This window comes from Diadema antillarum, unplaced genomic scaffold (assembly GCF_040938485.1).
Source record: "Diadema antillarum isolate AM-2024a unplaced genomic scaffold, OU_Dant_1.0 seq00000348_RagTag, whole genome shotgun sequence".
Classification (NCBI taxonomy): domain Eukaryota; kingdom Metazoa; phylum Echinodermata; class Echinoidea; order Diadematoida; family Diadematidae; genus Diadema; species Diadema antillarum.
Genome location: NW_027271358.1, coordinates 815,367 through 836,975, shown reverse-complemented (window position 1 = coordinate 836,975; position 21,609 = coordinate 815,367). Strand labels below are relative to the sequence as shown.

Below are 21,609 nucleotides of genomic sequence, written 5' to 3'. Positions count from 1 at the left end.
CAATCGATGCAAAAGTTATGAATTTTTAAAATTTTTGTGTTGGAACCGCTGGATGAGGAGACTACTACAGCTTGTGAGTCATATGCGTACAACAGGATAAAGAAAATGTAAAGAAAATTCAACATATTTTCACTTTTTTCGCATAATAAAAGAGCACTTGACTTGTCTCTTTCTAAAAGCAGGGGGAATAATATTACCCCTTACATATGTCGGTAACGAGTCAAGGGAATATGTACTTTTTTCAAAAGATGGAATTTTGTGAAATTCTCTTTATATTTTCCTTATATTGTTGTACGCATGTGACATCTAAGTTATTCATACACTGCAGTAGTCTTCTCATCCAGCGGTTACTACACAAAAACTTCAAAAATTCATAACTTTTGAACGGGTTGTCCGATTTTCCTCAAACTTTCAATGACGTGTTCTCCTAATATTGCTACATTCTCTCAATCCATATGTTTATGAGGGTGAACTTGTCCTTTAACCTACAAAGAATATCATAGCTTTTTTGAAATTTTGTGCGAAACTGCATGAGCATAAAAATGCTGATATGGGACATGCGTGAGTGTAAGAGCGACTCTGATACTTTCATACTGTTAATGTGTACAAAATTGGCCTACGATCGTATTATGACGGGGATCCACGGGTTAAAGTGCATTACCATACCATAATCAACTTGGTTTTTATTAATTCTGAGTAGATTTGATGAAAACACGCGAAACTTTATAATTTCACTTTCTTATGCTTATAATCTGCGTCCTACTCTAATGAAACTTCTACCGTCGTGCTTGTATGATTTTACTTTGCATTTTTTTTTTGTCAGAGAAAACCTAGAACATGGTGTGGAATCGAAATTAAAAAATCGGCATTATCTAGGCCTTATTGACCTTATGAGAGACGTATACATGACTGCGACAGAAGTCATACATCGATGACACTATAACGCAGTGCCGTGGACGATGTTCAGACTGCCACGTCAACCGATACATTGCGCATGCGCCATTTCCATGTCTTCCGTCCAGTGCCAAACTGTGGACTTGATATTGAATTGTACATGTATGTACGTTGATGATGCACTATTGTGCATATTTCTCATCCTCACAACAGCTTAAGAGTTGCAAATACCTGACTTTGGGAGCATTCAAGCATGCTACGTTTCCAATGTTTTTGAGGTTTTTTAGTAGGATAGACTACCTGTAACTCCTGCTTTATTGTGATCACCAGATGACAGAGCTATAGACTTCAGTATGTTCAAAACCATCACCCTTATCATTATCAATTTTTAATGGTCATTTTGAGTCTGTTTTTGCGACAATTTCACTGCCTAAAGTGCAGAGATCGGTACGTAATAGCGCTATTCAATAGACTGTGTATCAATATTACAGGTACTATTAATATCATTATCATCATCATCATTATTATTATTATTATCATCATCATCATCATTATCATCATCATCATCATCATCATTGTCATCATCATCGATCATCACAAATGAATGCGCACACATATTAATTATTGCGCTATAGGCAGTGAATAAAGGAGACGGAAGCAAGCATGCTAAAAAATGGCATGACATCAGTGGACATCATTTCACCTTAATAAACATAGCTGACCACTACATTCTTAGCTCTGTCCGAAGTAGCGGCGAAAAAAAAGAAACATGTTGGTAATTCGAATGTACAGATACACCAGTATAACCTCTTCTACGTAAGTATTCGCCCATGCCTTTTCCATGCAATGTTCCATTACATTAAAATGCAACTACTGTTCTACGCATGCCCCAACCTCTGCTCGTAAGAAACATGCAGGGTTCTATCGATTTCGAGTTCTAACAGTATATCTTAAAGTTATCTGCAGTTGCAAAACAAAACAAAACCCGGAGCACAATGATTTCCCAACAACATAAATGATAAGATTTCACATAATAATGATTTGATGGCAACCTCAGTATAATAGTACGGAAAGTATTCTCTTTCTGCAAGGCGTATAATCAACAAGAGAAAGATAGCAGCTGCCAACTTGTCTTCAGTAGACTCCTGTGGACCATGAATGTTTCAGGAGAGCAAAGTGTGATCGACACTAGCGCCATCTGTTGGCCAGTGTACAGACAGTAAGTGCCAGGGCTTTCTTTGACGCGTGGCCCGAACTTATTTCACAGATAAAACATAAATTGCGACTCGTCCGCGACGCCTCCGAGGGTCTTCACCACTAATCTCTATGTTACTATCTATATACAGGCAGATCAATGGCCTCAACATACTTCCCCACAAGCGACTATTTTTTTTTCTCTCCGTATCATCCTTAGAGTGAATTACATGTCTTCGTATCAACCAATTCAACCATGGAAGTTCGGTGGTCAGTTCTGTACAGCAGACAGGCAGTCAATAGTTTGCTTCCGTCGGATGTTAAAAATGACCAACAAACATATAAACTAAAGCAAAACAAAAACAAAAACAAAAACAAAACAAAACACCTGGCACTACCATAGACAACACTGCTGCATGAGACTCGAATGGTACTTTGAAATTGTTGGTCCAGTTTGATGTGTCTCAGTACGAAACAGTCTGCGGTTCATCGTAAAGTGAAACAAAATGAGGGCCTCAATCTTGGTCCATTCTTTCGACAACGCCCATTATGATATCTTGCAGCACCCCCGCTCGCCATTTTGATATTTCCAACACGTCTTCGTGGCTGACCGTCATGCCGCTGTGGTAGTCACTAACCACCATGTCCGTCACCAACGCCATACCCAGGGCCCTCATCCCACAATGCCTTGCGGCAAGGACTTCCGGCACCGTGCTCATTCCTGGAAGGAACAATAAAAACACATTTATGCCCAATTGTATTCAACAAATCAAATTTTGCATTCTCGTGTTCATATTCTTCACCGATGAAAAGTGATCAAACTTAAAAAGACAATTTAAAAGTAACAGTAACAGTACAGTCTTTCCTCTATATTTACATTTCTTTCTCTCTTTTTTTTTTGGATAAAGTTTGCTCTTTCGGTGTTTATACTTTTTGTTTATATGATGAAACATAAAATTCTACACAACAATTAGCACTAGACAATCTTGGCGATATTATTATGCCACATAATCCTTATTGTAATTAGTTCTGTATACCTGATTATGCTAAATCACTGGGTCAAATTGACACCCCCCCCCCCCCAGTAAAAACTTGGTCTCAGATAGCCCAGTTAGAATAGGGTTAACATGTTTAGTCGTCGTCGTTCTGTCTTAGAGATGTGTAAGATCCGATCCCCTAGGGATGCTATACCACCCGCTAATTTGGTGCAAATCCTTCATGGAGTTTTCAACAAGAAACTGAAAATGGAAAAAAAAGTTTACACATGACCCACGACGCACGACGCACGCCGCGCGCCGGACGCCGGACGCCGGACGCCGGACGCCGAACGACGAACGATCGCAATAGCTCACTCGAGCATTTGGCTCAGATAAGCTAAGAATCCAAAACTTTAGAAATATTTACTTGTCTAATTTTGCTCAAACTTTTCACTGAGAGTGTCTTTCGCTTTCGTGCATTAGCTAAATCTATACATATTTCATGTCTGGGAAAACTTCAAATTAAATTTACATTTCTAGTCGTGGCTCAGAGCTCCAGGAGACGTTTTGGCTCAGTGATTAAGTGGATACCATTAATCATGATGTTTCTCGGTTCTTAATCGATTGCTGGGATTGAGGAAATTGCCAGTGAGAAAAGGCCACTGTGTCTTAAATTTCCTACCGACAACATCGCCTCCAAGAGCCCGAAGATACCGGCACTCCGCCGGGGTTTCGAAGGAGGGGCCGCTGACCATCACGTACACGCCCTGTTTGATGATCGACGCCATGTGAAGGTTTTCCGCCACCTTAAGTGTCGACTTCATGAGCTCGGCATCGTAGGCGCCGTTCATGTCGGGGAAGCGCCCTCCGAACCTGGTGATTAAGAGAAACAAATAAAACATGTTTCTCTCTTCCAGAGTCGAAATTTCAATTTGATGTAAACGTCTCGTTTTCAGCATGACTTCAAGTCTCATATCAGTAAATAAAAATAAAAATAGCCTTCGCGAGCGAAGTTATTTGAATAAATCGAGGAAGTTAAGAATTCGGCTTAATAAGAAGTAGTAGGCTATTTTTCTGTGTGATGAGGAACCATGCCATTTGGAGACTGCACGTGCACTACTTCATTGAAAAAAAAAAATCCTAGATTTGATATGATTTAATACAGCTAAAACACGTGTATTTTTTTTAAAAGTGGTGAAACGTCGATGTGAGTGTCACGACCTCTGAGGTAAGTTTGAGCTGAAAAGCCTCTTTTCAAAATAAAGTTAAACGTATCTTTAAATTGATAAACTGAGTCTTTCGTACATAAAGGTATTTGCGGGATGCGTCAACGAGGGTGTGACCTCCATCATTTCCCAGTCCAAACACATTATCTTAACGACCTTGATTAATGATTGATCTATTCTGGAAGCATGGTGACTAGACTTGATCTTGTTGAAGAAGAGCTCAACTTGGAAAGAGAGAATAAATCTGATACAAATGTTTGGCTACACGGGTACAGGCAGGTTGCAAACTTGTGACAATACCGGTAAAGACACATGTACATGTATACCACCTTCGTCTATGGAATGCCACCAAATGACAAGTAAAGATGAAACATTGTTCCTGAAAATCTGTTAAATATTTATGTCACACATCCTGAGATTAAAAAAAAAAATGAGTATGAATAGTTCCGTCTTTCTCAGTTCCTCCTTTTGCTTTTATTTCTTTTGTCCAAAGAAAAATAATGTTCCTTTATCTGTCCGTCTGATATTTGTTTGATCTTCTTGTCTTCTTTAGTCTGCGTAACCTATATTGTTTCTTCTCCTTTATGCTTAATGGGGGGGGGGGCACTATTGTATATGTATAGTGAATAAGACTTGACTTTGAATTAGAGGTGATGATACTGAGGATGCTATACGCAGGGATGAATAGAAAGCGTAAAAAATATACTTTATTTCTCTAGTCTATAGACTTTAAAACTTTTTTTTCATGTTTGTAATCATCATAAATCTTGCCATAATGTTTGGCCAACAATGATGACGACGATGATGATAGTAATGATTATTAGTACATGTAGTATCATCATCGCATCACTATCATGACTACTGCTGCTGCTACTTCTACTATACTACTACTAATACTGGGTGCACGTCACGAGACCGACACCCACGAGTCATACAGCCCACAAGTTATACAGCTCACAAGTCATACAGCTCACAAGTCATACAGCCCACCAGTTATACAGCCCACGAGTTCGACACTGAGTAAATAAAGCCCACGAGTTCGACATCAAGTAAAATAAGCCCAGGAGTTATACGGCTCACGGGACCGACACTACGCACAAAAGGCTCATGAGACCGACAGTAAGCAAACAAAGCCCACGAGACCGACACTGCACTTAAAAGGTCCACGAGACCGACGCTACGCATACAAGGCTCACGAGACCGACATTACGCAAAAGAGGTTCACGAGACCGACACTAAGCAAAGAAGGCCCACGAGATCGACAGGATGAACAGCGCCACCTATAGAGCAATAAATTGTATAGGGTGTCCTGATAATAGCATAGGAAGATATGAGAGATGGAAGAGAAGAGTTGCCATCTTCGATAGGGTGTAACCCCACCAGTTGCCCCCCCCCCCCCCCCAAATGATCAGGATCTTTAATTGTGTTTGCATGGGTGTGTGTTTGTGAAAAAAGAATGAACAAAGTACAGTAAAAGTGTGTAACAGATCTTTATACAATAAACCTGCGAGGGTGTTGATTTAGTATCAATTACAAAAAAAGTAACGTAATCGTCTATTAAGGTAGCGTTAGGGATTCGGAAAAACCCAGATGCATCCATGAAAACAGCTATTGTATTTCACGATAAGATGTACTGTTCGGAGGAGAATAACACAAGCCACAAAACTGAGGTGAATCCCCGCGACATAAAACGTTTCAATCAGTAGAATTACATCATAGTTACAGAGAAAATTAAAAATAGATCTTACTGCAAAACGTCAAAGCAGGAGGGTAGAATATCTAAAATAGAATAAGTAACTAGTGAATCGGGAAAGAGAAGAGGTAAAATTTATATCTTGTCCATTTTCTAGCTAAAAACTGGGAAAGCCTTTAAAAAATAGCACGATGGCATTATCAATACTCTAAAATTAATTCATACATCGTTATTGTCCTCTGTTAAATTCATTTGTGTTTTTGTCTCTTTTTGGGGGGGGGGGATGAAAAATACTAATTCTTCTGTTTTTTTTTTTTTTTTTGGGGGGGGGGGGGAGCGGGGGCATGAAGAATATAATTCAATTTTTCTACTTGATAACAATGTCGCTCCCTGACACACTTGCCCCCCCCCGAAGTATGTAGAAATACATATTTGATGACGTTCATAATTATGTAGATGGTCACCATCTTTCAATTGATAGCGTTACGAAATTACACCCGCCAGTATGTTATTTTTCCGTTCATGGAACACCCTGTACAGCTGATTGACATGTAGATGGCGCTGTTTATCCTGTCGGTCTCGTGGGCCTTCTTTGCCTACTGTCGGTCTCGTGGGCTTTCTTTGCTTAGTGTCGGTCTCGTGAGCCTTTTTAGCTTGTTGTCGGTCTCGTGGGCCTTTTTTGCCTACTGTCGGTCTCGTGGGCTTTCTTTGCTTAGTGTCGGTCTCATGAGCCTTTATTGCTTAGTGTCGGTCTCGTGGGCTATGTTTGCTTAGTGTCGGTCTCATGAGCCTTTTGTACGTAGTGTCGAACTCATGGGCTGTATGACTCCTGAGCCGTATAACTCGTGGGCTGTATGACTCATGGACCTACTATTGATGTCGGTCTCGTGGACCGTATGACTCGTGGGTGTCGGTCTCGTGGGATGCCCCCCTAATACTATACCACTTCTATACTACTACTAATATTACTACTTGATATTACTACTACCTACTACTACTACTATAACAGTACTACTGCTACTACTAGTACTTATAGTACTACTATAATAATATAATATATATGCCTAAATCCCGACACGGGCAAAGTACAATTTACAAGATGAGATTACCAAAAATTCAAAAGAAACATCAAAACAAAGTCCATTTTTTCATCTTGACTGTTGTTGGTGACGCTTTTCTCTTCTCAACTTGTTAACCTCCTTCCTCTGATGATCAATTTTCATGCTGACATCATGAGTGAATTTCCGCCATTCATGTCTGTCATCAACATGGTCTTTCCAGTTGTGAAGGACATCGGCTCTCCTCAGAATGTCTTTGATTGTATCTTTGTATCTCAGATGAGGGCGTCCTATACTGCGAGAGCCATCATCAAGCTCTCCAAAAAAGAGCTCCCTGACAGGTCTGGCAGCTTCCATTCGCACAACATGACCAACCCATCGTAGTCGATTTTTAACAAGGGTGGTTTCAATGTCAAGTGTTTTTGCCTGTTCCAATACTTCATCATTTGTGACAAAGTGGTCCCACTTGATGTGGAGAATAGACCTAAGGTGTCGTTGTTGAATGGTCCTGAGCTGCTTTATATGGCGCCGATAGAGTGTCCATGTTTCACTCCCATATAGCAGTAAAGGAGTCACACATTGATTATACACTTTGAGTTTTGTTTCAGAAGTTAGATCCCGGCACTGAAATACTCTTTGCCTCAATCTTCCCATTGCACATGATGCGGCTTGAATGCGTGCCTTGAGTTCTTCATCTACTTTACAGTCTTTTGTAATATAACTGCCAAGGTATTTGAAACGGTCAACTCTACAAAGTTTACTTCCATCAATGTAGAAATCAACTTGCTCTCCCACACTCATTGTCTCTGTCTTCTTAATGTTGATTCGTAGACCCATCTTTAGGGATAATGTGTTGTATGCAGATAAAAGAGTCTGTAATGCAGAAGACTCATTGCAAAAAATGGCAATATCATCAGCATATTGAGCTTCTCTTATATAATCTGTGAGTATCTTAGTTTTCGCTTTTAGGCGACGCAGATCAAAAATATCTCCATCATATCTGAAACGCACTTTGATACTGCAGAAAGGATCAACATCTTTAAAGGCTAGATGGAGGAGTACAGCGGCATACATTCCAAAAAGTGTAGGAGCTAATTTACAACCTTGTTTTACTCCACTATTGTAGTTTATTGAGTCCGAAAGTTCACCATTAATAAGGAGTCTGGCATGTACATTAGAATACAGTTTCTTGATAATGCGTACAAATTTCTTTGGACATCCCAGCTTCTGTAATATTGCATAAAGAAGATCTCGGTTAACACAGTCAAAAGCTTTGGTAAAATCTATAAAAGCAATGTGTACGTTACAACGCTGCTCCTTACATTTTTCCATTATTTGCCGTAGTGTAAAGATGCCATCAATCGTGCTTCTGCTACTCCTGTAGCCAGATTGTGACTCGGGATAAATCTTCTCTGCTAGGCGTTGAAGTCTCTGAAGTATAACATCTGCAAAAATCTTCCCTACCACACTGAGCAGAGATATGCCACGATAGTTCTCACACAAGCTGCGATCACCTTTCTTAAAAAGGATAGAAATATTTGCATCTGTCAGATCAGAAGGTAATCTCTCAATAAACCAGAACAGATTGAATAGAGTCAGCAGGAAAGTCCACAAAACTCTACCACCATGGACTATGACCTCTGGAATAATTCCATCTGGGCCCGGACTCTTTCTCAGTTTTGTGTTCTTGAGTGCTGTTTCAAGTTCATCCATTGAGATAGGATCATCAAACTCATCAATGGTTGGAAGTTGATCGACTTCATTGAGAATCTCCCAGTCGACATTTGTCGGTTGATTAAGAAGCTCATCAAAGTGTTCAACCCATCTGTCTTTGATGTCTTCAGGAGCAGACAGGAGCTCACCCTGCTTTGACTTGACCGGATGAACATTCTTCGATTTGGGACCATACACAGCATTAAGAGTTGCATAAAACTCTCTGTGATTCTTTTCCTGAACATATCTCTCAGCCTCCTCTGCTTTCTGTTGAAACCACTTATTTTTCATTCTTCGAATTTCTTCTCTTAGCCCTTTTACATCACCAGTTTTCCGTTTTTCCTTCAAGAGTTTCTGAATCTCTTGCTCTTGATCATCAAACCAGTCTTCACTCTTCCTCTTTTTCTTTTCAAAGATGTGATCTGCAGCATTCTGAAGTAGTTCTTTCAAGTCATCCCAGGCTGATTCACAGTCAGGGATTTTTTCCTCTAAGAAACTTTCTAATGCAAGTTTCTTTTTGTTAGTTAGGTGGGTATCAAGTTTGCAGGGGGGTCTTGCACATTTCTTCCTTGACTTAATCACTATACTGCATTTACACAGCAATAGCCTGTGGTCCGTAAAGCAGTCTGCAGAAGGATTGACCTTGGTGACCCTGATGAACTGTCTTGCTTGTGAATTGGCGAGAACATGGTCCAACTGATGCCAATGTTTCGAGCGTGGGTGTTGCCAAGTGTTTTTGAGCCGATTTTTCAGCTGGAACATAGTACCCATTACTGAAAGCTTCATCCGGGTGCAGAACTCTAATAGCATGAGGCCGTTAGAGTTCATGTGTCCTACTCCATGCCTGCCTATGACTGATGGCCAGGACTCCCAGTCTTTACCAACACGAGCATTGAAGTCACCAAGCACAATAATGCCATCTCCTTTGGCACTGGTGATACACTCGCCGAGCTGCTCATAAAATTGTTCTTTCTCGAGTTCTGGTCGTTGCATTGTAGGTCCATAGACGCTGATTAATGTGAGATGGACATTGTTCTTCAGCTCGACATGAGCTGTCATGATCCTATCGGAGATGGGTACTGGGTTGATGTGACTAAATTTGTTAGAAACAGCAAATCCCACTCCTGCAGTTTTGTCTTTTCCTCCACTCCAATATATTGTGTGACATCTTTCCTTAACGTTTCCAGTACCTGGACGACGCACCTCACTAAGTGCACAAATGTCAACATCTGCTTCCTCCAGAGCTCGGCAGATAATAGCTGTAGCTCTTTCCGGTCGTACGGAATTAACACTGTCATTGGTTGTACGAACGTTCCAAGCTGCTAGATTAAACACTTGCTTTGTTCCTTTGAATCCACTATGGACTCTACCATTTCTCAAGTCTCCATCGGTTAACCCGAATGCGGTAGTGTTGCTATATGGACTTCGCTCATTTTCCACCACTGCCATATAACGTGGGGCGTCGGTTACCTCGTACGCAGTAGCTGTAGGTGGATAATCAGTTGTACTCATCTCATAAAAAGTAGGCTGCGCTAAAGATGTCGATGCTGCCCAGCGCACTGCAGCATCCCTTGGCAAGGTGCCCTGTGGGTCGACGGCACAGCAAGGCTGAGACGGTCGCAGGAACAACTTGTTGCATTTGTGAGTTGCTAGATGTTACAAAGCAACAGGGCAGAAGTTACTATTCAGTGACACTGGTGACAGTTTTATCACGTTCACTAGATCTGCATGGCTAAGCTATGGCTACCCCTACCAGAATATACGTGGAGCTTGATCTCATTGCCCTGTTCTCCGGCAGTTTAAGGAGTTTACCCAAGGGTATATCCGGCCGGCTCATTATTCACAAGGAGCACTAATAAGGCCAAGCCTAGTCTAGCTTATCAGTGCCATGACAGTCATCTGACACCTCTTGTCCTGTAGAGCATTTGCACTACAGAATAGTACTTCTGCGGGCACGTCGCTGGCTGTACACGTCTACGGCATTACGGTAGCAGTCTGCATTAAGATCTTGGGAATACAGACTGGCCAGACATCGATGATATAGTACTACTACTACTACTACTACTACTACTACTAGTAGTAGTAGTAGTAGTAGTACTACTACTACTACTACAGCTACTATACTACTACTACTACTACTACTACTACTACTACTACAACTACTATACTACTACTACTACTACTACTAGTGACTACTACTACTAGTAGTAGTAGTAGTGGTGGTGGTGGTAGTAGTAGTAGTAGCACACGTGGCAGTAGTAGTAGTGGTAGTACATGTAGCAGTAGTAGTAGTACACTGTAGTAGTAGTATATGATTATCTTTATAATGTATAATTATGTTCCCATGATCACTAGAATCATAATCTGTGATGTCAGTGTAATATCTTATTTCAAATTCTACAAAAGATCATAAGAATAAAGTCACGTGATCACCTGTCATGATTCTTTCCTGTGAGGGGGTTGATTCCGGAGAGTGTTGGGATACCGATATGATCGATGAGCAGCATGATATCTCCGACCTTATAGGCGGGGTTCAGTCCCCCACAGGCCGTGGTAACAATCAGCGTCTCTACGCCCAATATTTTCATCACACGTATGGGGGCGATGACCTAAGGTGAGAAAGAGGATCCGGGTCATAGAAGATATGGAATGTAAAGGGGAAAAAAAAGAAACACACACACACGCACATACACACACACACATTTTTGTCCACAACCAGTGATATAAGGAGCAACTACATGCGCGCATAGGAGGAGGTGATGATTATGTTACCATAGTATCTCAAAAGTCCCCAATGGACAGACCTGTACATTAATCTTCACTTTTTTTCACATGAAAATCAACAAAAATGAGTTATACCATAAACATTACTTGTGGAATCTAGTAATATCCTGGCAAGGATAGATTTCAAACAAATTTGTGAAACACACAACTTTGATCCTGGTCTGCAGCTTTCAAAAATTAATCCTTAAAGTTGTTTTCGTGTATCACTCCATTAACACTATATTCACAAAGTCACTGGCAGAATGAAGGCTATACAGAAATGAGAGTGATAAAGATATTCGCATGTATAGGACTGGTATCTGACAAGCAGTAGGATCGCATATGCACGAATACAACAGAGATAAAAAGAGACAATGAGTAGGTAAAGTGACGGTACAGGAAAGGGAGGCAAACATAGGAGACAGCGAGAGAGAAAGATGGTAATACATGTAGAAAGTCGAGGGCCCAGGAGCGATGAGAGAGAGAGAGAAAAAAAAATAAAATGCGAAAGCGTGACCACGAGCCTCGTAATGGCACTGATGATAGTGCCCACGGTCAATAATGTCAATGATATAGATAAATGCTTTCTCCGGAGTTAATATTAACTACTGCAGTCAATTCATAGCTATCTTCATCATTAACTATATTTATCACTCGTCTTTCAACTCTGCTGATTTAAGAACAATGATGTGCAACTATACGTTTCAATTTCCCTCAGTATGTTCTTTGCTTTGAGTGCAACGATCCGTAAACGCAACAATTCATTTGCTTTCGTACATTTGCGTGCAAACAGAAATTGAAATATATTTTCATTTCATTCGTTTTACTTTGGTTTAATACCTCCTCTTACTCCACTCCTCCCATCTTCTTGATCATCCTCTTGTTAAAGAGGAAATCCAGTCCAAATATAAGATAGTCTGATAAAAAAGAGTAAAATCTTACGAGTTCAACGTTAAAAAATTTGACTGAAATCGGATGAAAAATAAGGACGTTATGACATTTTGAAGTTTTGCTACTTTTTGCAAAACAGTTCTTGTACAGTGGATATGAAAGTGAGCTGACCATGTCATACCCTCACAATTTTCCATTGATAACGTACAAAAAAAAATGATGAAAATTCAATGTTTCTGTCAGTGAAGTCTAAAACAAGATGTAATTCCTGGATGAATAACTTCAGAATAGTGATCAGTTAGATATACAGTAAACCTCGGATAAGTCGACGTCGAGTGAGTCGAAAATCACTTAACTCGAAGCAAAATAAAAAGTCCCGATTTTTCCCTATGTATTTTCTCTAAGAAATATTTGGATAAGCCGAAGTACGAGAGTCGAATTTCGGCTGTGTCGAAGTAAAACAGTCAGTCCCTTTTGTACAAAATACACGTAGTTTACATCACTTGAGCCGAAGAAGATTTGTCTGGCATTCTCATTACATTTAGAGGAGAACAAAATAATCGGCATGTCGCAGAACCCCGTCCCTGGCCTGCTGCAGGTAAGCATGCACACTCACCGTACCGCTCTGCACGCATGTCGAATACATACACATGTATGTATACACACAGCACATCGATCCATGTACTTTATCCATACACACAGCACATCCATACTTTATCCATGTCAAGCCAGAACTCCTTGGTCAACCAATCGCTGCTTTAATATTTTAGTGACAGGCCAAGTGGGTGGAGCTTGTTTGTGCGTGCCCGGCTGGCTGTACAGTTTTGTTCAATGGAGGTAGGATGGGCCTGGGAGAGTGTTTGTCTCAGGGTAGGTTGACAGAGATGGCTACCTATGTTGCACCATAGACATAGCACATGCACATTGCCACATTAGCGCAGACATTCTCAGCGAACTACGTTTAACTACTAGGTACTAGTATTGATACAAATTCCATGTTCAATTTAGAACAAAATAAGAACATTATCTTCAAGAACAGACAAATTTGAATGCAAACACACACAAGCACGCACACACACACACACACATGCATGCAAATGTCCTATACTACATGTACATAACTGTGAGTCGAAAAAAAAATCGACTCTCGCGAGAGTCGAATTTCACTTAAGTCGACGCATTTTTGTCAGTCCCGAGAGCTTCGACTCATGCGAGGTTTACTGTATATGTCGGGATTTGAGCCTCGGGCATAATTGCGTTTGAATGAAAAACTGCAAATTCCAAAATTTTATAGACAAACTATATAGCAAGTTGAGAGGGCAATTTGGAGGGTATGACATGCTCACTTTGCCATTTGCATATTCATACTGACTGTTCAAGAACTATTTCCTGAAAAATTAGCGAAACTTCAAAATGTCATAACTTCCTTATATTTATGCCGATTTCGATTAAAATTTTACCGTTGAACTCGAAAGATGTTACTCTTTCTTATCACACTAACTTATTTTTGGACTTGATTAAGGAATGGAGGGGGAGGGGGGATGAGGCACCAGTGATGATCAGTTCTTACCTTCCAGGCCGGGTAGCCTTCGTACAGATGAAACCGCCCCTGCATCATCACAACCTGCTTTCCCATGAGCGTGCCGAACGCAAACTGACCAATGTGACCTTCAACTGTATTTGAACGAGAATAGAGCAAGGTAAGTGCAAATGTCTCATTCAAATATTATAGAAAATATCAATGCTTTTCAGCGAATTATCGAATCTAAAAAGTTTCAGAACATTATAGCAAGCAGACTAAACTCTGTGGTGTCATAGAAATTATGATCATTTCATTTCTCAAGTGAGCTGATACATTTTTGTGGTCGATTTCTTTCTTTCTTGCTTTGAGATTCTTTTTCAGTATACAGTGTATATTTATCAAGGGTAGATTTTTACGTATAATGTTTATCAATATCATCCATCAGTATGCTATTATCCTAGTAAAGTACATAAACCTGAGTAAAGAGGGTAACTGTGCTCACAAGACCTCGCCCGAGAATGTGAATACCAAGCAGGATTCGAACTGAGGACCTATCTTTGTAAGCTTTTTGGTTGCTTCAATTCTTCAGTCTGAGGATATATACCAGGATTCAAATTTGACTGAATTCTAGACTTTGATGGATTGACGGATAAGGAATATTCTAGCAACGTGTTTTCTTTACCTTCAAGTCAAATTTGCACTTAGCTAAGATGAAGAGCTCCCACATATTAGAATATTTTATATTTTAATTTTTTAAGGGCATCGTTGTGTATTGGTCTGTTTCCATATCTGTTTCATTGTTTTGTTTTGTTTTGTTTTGTTTTGTTTTTATGCCTCCGCCACGAAGTGTCGCCGGAGGCATTATGTTTTCTGGTTGTCCGTCCTTCCGTCCTTCCGTCCGTCCGTCCGTCCTTCCGTCCGTCCGTGATGAATTTTGTGGACTGCGTAACTAAAAACCGTTTGAGGTATCCTAATGAGACTTGGTATGTCTATGCATGAGTGGACAAAGTTGTGCCTATTAACTTTTGGGTGCTCATGCTTAAGGTCAAAGGTCAAAAGGTCAAGGTCAAATGCTCAAAAATTCACTATTTTCCCCATATCTATGTAATGCCTGAAGGTTTTTCTTTAAACTTGGTGTATACATGTAATACCAAATAATAAGATTATCCAGAGAGAGAGAGTTTCGAGTCATGAGGTCAAAGGTCAAGGGTCAGAAGTCAAGTTATAATGTTAAATTTCACTTTTTTCTCCATATCTTGGAAATTGTTCAAGGTATCTTCATGAAACTTAGTACATTTATTATGCATGTATTGACTAGCAGTGATTATCAAGGGAATGTATGGGTCATGGGTCAAAGGTCAAGGTCAACTCCTCAAAATTTCACTTTTTCCCCTCATATTTAGGCAATACTTGCCAGATTTTTCTTGACACTTGATATACCAGGTATACATGTGTTACCCAATAGAGATTCTCTGGGCAGTTTCTTGCCCAAAGATCAAAGGTCAAGTGAAAGTGCTAAATTTCACTTCTTTTTTCCATAACTTGAAAGTGACTCAAGGTATCATCATGAAACTTAGTACATATTCTTGCATGTTCTACCTGACAGTGATTCTATCAGGAACTTTAGGGTCATAGGGTCAAAGGTCCAGGGTCAAAGAGCGCTGTGGCATAGTCGATAAGACTTCCGACTCCCAATCGGAGGACGTGGAGTTCGATTCCCGCCCAGCGCTTGCGTCCTTAGACAAGGTGTATTTACCCACCACGTCCCCCTCGACTCAGGAGTATAAATGGGTATCTGGCAACTCTACAGAGTAATGATAATGGCAGGGCCCTCTGGTTGAGCAGTAACTACACCGAAGAGGGTACCACGGATAAATAAAAACTTATGATTGTTTACAGTTCATATTTCAGTTCAACCTACCAGTACTGACGGGAAAGTTCTGAATCTTCTCGTATGGAATGTTGTACCTCTCCTCCAGTTTGTTTGCCATCTCCGCCAGGCCACTGCCGCAGATGATGCCGATTTTCGGACGATGCGGTTGCCGTGACAACAGATATTCTGCCATGGCCTCATAATCCTCGTAGGTGTATCTGACAACGATAAAAGTACCACAGACACATAATATATATATATATATATATATATATATATATATATATATATATATATGTGTGTGTGTGTGTGTGTGTGTGTGTGTGTGTAATTTCTTTGTAATTTCTTTATTGTTGTTGTAGTCCGTTGTATTGTATTACATATGTATTTTCTAATTGTATTGTTATAGAAATTTTTGTAAAGCGCATAGAGACTTCAGTGTAACATGCGCTATATAAGCAGAATGTTATTATTATTATTATTATCATTATTATTATTATTATTATATATTTATACAAAAATATCTTTTAATCTTTTTCTGTTTAGTTATTTACACCAAGATAAAAAAGATGACGATTGCATTGTTGAAGCGATTATAATGATTATGACGTATGTAGTATAATTACACACGGAGAAACATTATTAAGAAGTGGAAACTTTATACTCGAATATGACGGCGCTATCCTATGAATAACCATCTCATGAAAGAAAAGGTTTAGGTTGCTTTCATTTTCGGTAAATTTCTACAAGTGAGTAGGAAAGTTGTTCAGCGATGACATTAATTTCCTTAAATCTGTTTGTCTGGTTGTGACCGATATTACTGTTACCTTAAAACATGTGAAACATTAAGATGTACATCTTAATTTACGTCGGACTTTAATCAAACCTCTATGACGTTCTTTTTGTTAGATTTTACTGAATTTATCAAGGTCAAATCAATATTGCATGCCCTCTTAGTAAAAGTATAAAAGCCAACTACCATCACATGCATTATGCCAAAGTCCTTGACAATGACACATACACATGCACGTACAGCTCTGGTCGTATACCATGTGTGAAGACAATGAAGGAAACTTTGGTAATACAGTATTTCAATATGATGCGTTTCCTTGCTTCGGTGAGCAGATTGCATTCTAAATATTATCGTCTGATACCGCTGATATCACTGACACTTATGATAAGCAGGTGTTATCCAAAATTAAAGGGACCGATCCGCTATGTGTTCAGGTCGATTTAAACATAGAGTAAAGTAAAATCTTTGGCAGAGTTTCATTAAACTCGGACTAAATAAGATAGTAATGGAATAGTGTAAAAACATTGATGTTAGTCACAAATACATTTAAAAATTAGATAGAATTGTGACACGTAATCACTTTAACACTAAAATTTGGTAATATACAAGAATCCAGTAAAACAGAAGTCACTCTTTTTTTTACAACTTCCGATGTGCATCCCCCTTTTGCTTATTCACTTTATTTATAATCATTGTAGACACACATAAATACAGATCATGATCATATATAATGAAGAGACAAACTGGTAATGCATGTTTGGCCAATAAAGCATGAGTTTATTCGACTGAAATTTTCAGCGTCCTATACGCCTTCTTCAGGAGTCTTGACAAGAAGAAGAAGAAGGCATATAGGACGCCGAAAATTTGAGTCGAATAAACTCACGCTTTATTGGCCAAAAAAGCATTACCAGTTTGTTTCTTCATTTCTTCGTGGAGCCAATACGTGAAATCTCAACATATATGTGGGTGTGTGTAGGCATACATATCAAGGATCTTTTTTTTTGTAGGAATTTGTGTGCAATAGGATTTTTGTAAAACCAGGCTATAGCTTCTCATCTAATTTGCATATGTGAGTGTGTGGACAATATAACCATTGACTATATCGTGGGGGGAAGGTGCAAACTTTAACAAAAAAGTGACTTTCTTGTCTTTTGTACAATTTCAATGAAACTTTCAGTTTCCTTTGGTCTACACGCTATCTTTAAAAGTAACCTTGAATGAGGATTTTCACTTTAACGGAAACCCAAACCCAAAGAGAAATATCAATTGAGTGAAAGCTGCAACATAAGTAGAACATATCGGTGAAAGTTTGAGGAAAATCGGACAATCAATGGAAAAGTCGTGAATTTTTAAAGTTTTGGTGTTGAAACCGCTGGATTAGGAGACTATTAGCGGTTATGACGTATGTGTGGACAACAATGTAAAGAAAATATAAAGGGAATTCCACAAAAAAAAATTCATTTTTCATGAAAATGTACACATTGAATTCTATCAACTTGATACTGACACACATGTATGATAAGGGTAGCAATTATTCCCCATGCTTTCTGAAAGCGGTTAGTCAAGTGCTCTTTCATTATGCTAGAAAAGTGAATTTTTGTGGAATTTTCTTTATATTTTCTTTATATTTTCTTTACACTGTTGTCCACACATACGTCATAACCTCTAGTAGTCCCCTCATCCAGCGGTTCCAACACTAAAACTTAACAAATCATAACTTTTGCATCGATTGTCTGATTTTCCTCAAACTTTCATTGATGTGTTCTACTAATGTTGCCGCTTTCACTCAATCCACATTTCTCTTTCGGTTTGGGTTCCCTTTAAATAGCATGTACGCCTAGATAACGTCTATACAAACAGGATATAGTAGTAGGAATCGCTACCGCCTGGCAGGTCAAAGCTGTGAGTCAGGATCCCCCCCCCCCCCCCCCCCCCAGCATCAAGCCTCTTGATAGTCCTGTATTGTTTGCTGAGTACATGTCGACAGTTTACGCGAAGAAAAGTGTGCGCCTATTTGCATTCAGGGTAATGGTTGTTATACCTTATATATCATAATATTGACCCTAAATCCCTGAACAGACGTAACCAGAGAACAATCAGCAAGGTTACGAGATCCCCCACACGCCGCCCCGCCCGTTACCGCTCGGCAAATACTGTCACTAAGATCCATTAAAAAAAAAAACAGGTTACTAATTTTTTCCATTATGGCAAAACAAACATTTGACGCTAATAATGTTGATATTTGCCGGCAAAGCAAATCAATGTTTACACCGTTCATCTAGCGTTCTGATATGTCAATACTAACGTACGTCATATGAATGACAAAATACCAACATAGTTACTCTGGAAATGTCAATGCTGAGTAGAACGACATTTTGACCAACTTTGCCGAGGTGACTAGCAGAAAAAAAAAGCAGCGTTTTCAGTCTGTGCGATGGAGAGACTTATGATAGGTAGGATTGGAATATCTGTAAGTATCCAAAACCCCAGAAATGTTCCACATGAATGTATTGATCTCGCTATTGGCGCTCAAGTCAAGAGTACTCTGGCGTCTTCATGACCCGTGCATTGATGAGAACAAACAAAAATGAACAACGCAATGCTATCTAGCAGCAGTGCAGTCTGGAATTCTGACCAAAAAAAAAGCATATTCAGTCATGATTGTCACGAATCATCCCATTCACCACATCATGACAATAAAAATGTTACGCCCCATTCTCCTCATATCGCACCCAGTTACAAAACACCACAATTTTTAAGCCATGTCTGGGTTTTGAGATTGAGAACTTGCAGCGGACCGCTTTATTCACATTTTTAGCCTTTTTCAAGGCACATCAGAATAATCAAGTCCCACATAAGCGATCCACTAGTATTTGTCTCTCCTGTGCTCATTGATGACGTAATAAGAGCCTACCGAAATTAGCAGCGTTTGCGAATTCCTTACTTTGGCAGTCCTTTCAGCCATTATTGATAAGAACAACTACGTTAAGATGATATTCTTGGGCCTAATTCGTGTTGGCTACTTAATAACCAGTGGGCGTGATGGGGGTAGGGCTTACATCGTAAATGAATAGTACACCTACAAAGATTCCAAAGTTCAACGTTGTAGTTTATCAATACATATTACACACACACACACACACACACACACACACACACACACAAACAAAAACAAACACACACAGCTTGTCAAGATAACATTATATGGTTACCAAAAAACTGGATAGACTTACACACCAGAAACACATCTTTGCATTATAATTAGCACACTTGGAAAATATAAATTGTATATAAATAGACACTTTTGAAAACCTGTTCCGGCCACACTCCTGAATATGAATCACTAGCGGATCTTTCGGAAGGGATGTCGTAGGCCCTTTGAGGTGTACAAGGTATATGAAGATATTATTTTCCATTTTGTATGAATGTAAGTATCATATATATATATATATATATATATATATATATATATATACATACATACATACATAAATAATATATACACAATTATACACATATCCATGAGAGAGATCAGATAAAAGCAACAGCTGAATGGTCGGTATATTATGTGAAACATTGGTTGATAACGTCCATCACATACGATCACAGTTACAAAAGTGAAGATATGCAAAGTATCAAATATTCATGTTCAGCTACATACACTATACCATCTATAACATTTAACTTACTCTGTTTCCATGTTGTTGTTGTCCGTCATATTTTCTTAAAGCGCTTACACGGGGCCTATTAGTCAACTATCATTTGCAATCACTGGTTCACTTCCAGCAACCACGTCCTGTAGACTGTTCAACTCCGACGACGGTGATATCTGGGATCCTTCACCACCATTGACCTCTGGCACACCTTAGGAACTTCGGATGACACTTCGACGAGGAGAATTATAGACAGGAATATAATGTTGTTTATGTTAACTATGTCATGTAGCGAAATCTCATTACGGCGGTTGAAACTTTGGCACCAGCTGATTTTAATAGGTTACACTGCAGACTGGTTGTCTGCAAGGCTGTGCACCCACTAACATACGGTGAACTTTGCACACTCGTTGACTGGTTAACAACCGAGTGCATTAAATCCCTTTCTTATCTGAAGAGAGATTAAACCACATTATCTGCTGTGATCGGCATTGTTCGCGATCAGCTGCTTTGCCATTACCGAACAGGCTGCTTATGTCCACCTTTAGTTTCCGCCCTGGCCCATGCACTATTGGGCTTTTGTCAGCCCAGAAGAACGGGGGAACGTCAAGTACATACCAAAGGAGGTGTGTTCAAGTTGATAGTCAAAGCGACAACGTACAACACAACCACCGTCTCTTTGGAGGATTCAAGCGGGTCATGTTTAGTCGGAGTCAAAGTTCAATGTTGTTATGAACCCTACAGCGGAGCGAGCTCAAATTTTGACAGCCACATAAATCTGTCTGGAATCCCGCAGTAAGCAGGAGAGGCAGTTTGTGAAGCACCTCGACATAATGCTACCCAAAATGAATGGATAGGGTGGCATCGACACCATCTCAAGAATGAATATTCTGTACACTGGGTACAATGTAGTTGCTTTGCGAATCTTTTTCTCTACGTCCGAGATGGGTGATACTGTTAGTCAATAATATATCGTTTTTATCATCACTTCCATCAAGCAATAAACCGAGGTCGCGCCCCGTTTTAGTCATTAATAAGTTAACTGAAGGACAGCAGATACCATAACACACTGGAATCCGACTATATAAAGTTTAGTCACAATATATTTGTCTTACTGATTGCTGTGATGTTTTGATAAGATTTCTTTTGATGGTTGTGACATGTTAGTGTGCAAAAATTACGTCCACTCCAATTATTCTATAAAATGTGTTTAATAAAACCACGTCTGATTCCGAAGTGCATATCAACGACTTGATGATATTGAAACTGACTTTCAAAATAAATGTCGTACATTTTTTTTTCTCTGAAGAAAGTTGAATTGACGGCCAGACATGTCCTTGGATTTTATATCTTTGTTTT

General features: G+C 39.5%; 1 protein-coding gene across 1 annotated transcript; it reads right to left on the bottom strand.

Annotated features, from left to right (window-relative positions):
* Positions 1 to 1,532: 1,532 nt before the first annotated feature.
* Positions 1,533 to 20,921, bottom strand: LOC139731015 (purine nucleoside phosphorylase-like). The gene is made up of 6 exons (XM_071641891.1): positions 20,287 to 20,921; positions 15,853 to 16,022; positions 13,980 to 14,083; positions 11,189 to 11,364; positions 3,748 to 3,938; positions 1,533 to 2,809 (listed from the first exon to the last, which is right to left on the bottom strand). Exons 1-6 carry the CDS (start codon positions 20,313 to 20,315, stop codon positions 2,604 to 2,606), a joined length of 876 nt encoding a protein of 291 aa, XP_071497992.1. The 5' UTR covers positions 20,316 to 20,921; the 3' UTR covers positions 1,533 to 2,603.
* Positions 20,922 to 21,609: the final 688 nt, after the last annotated feature.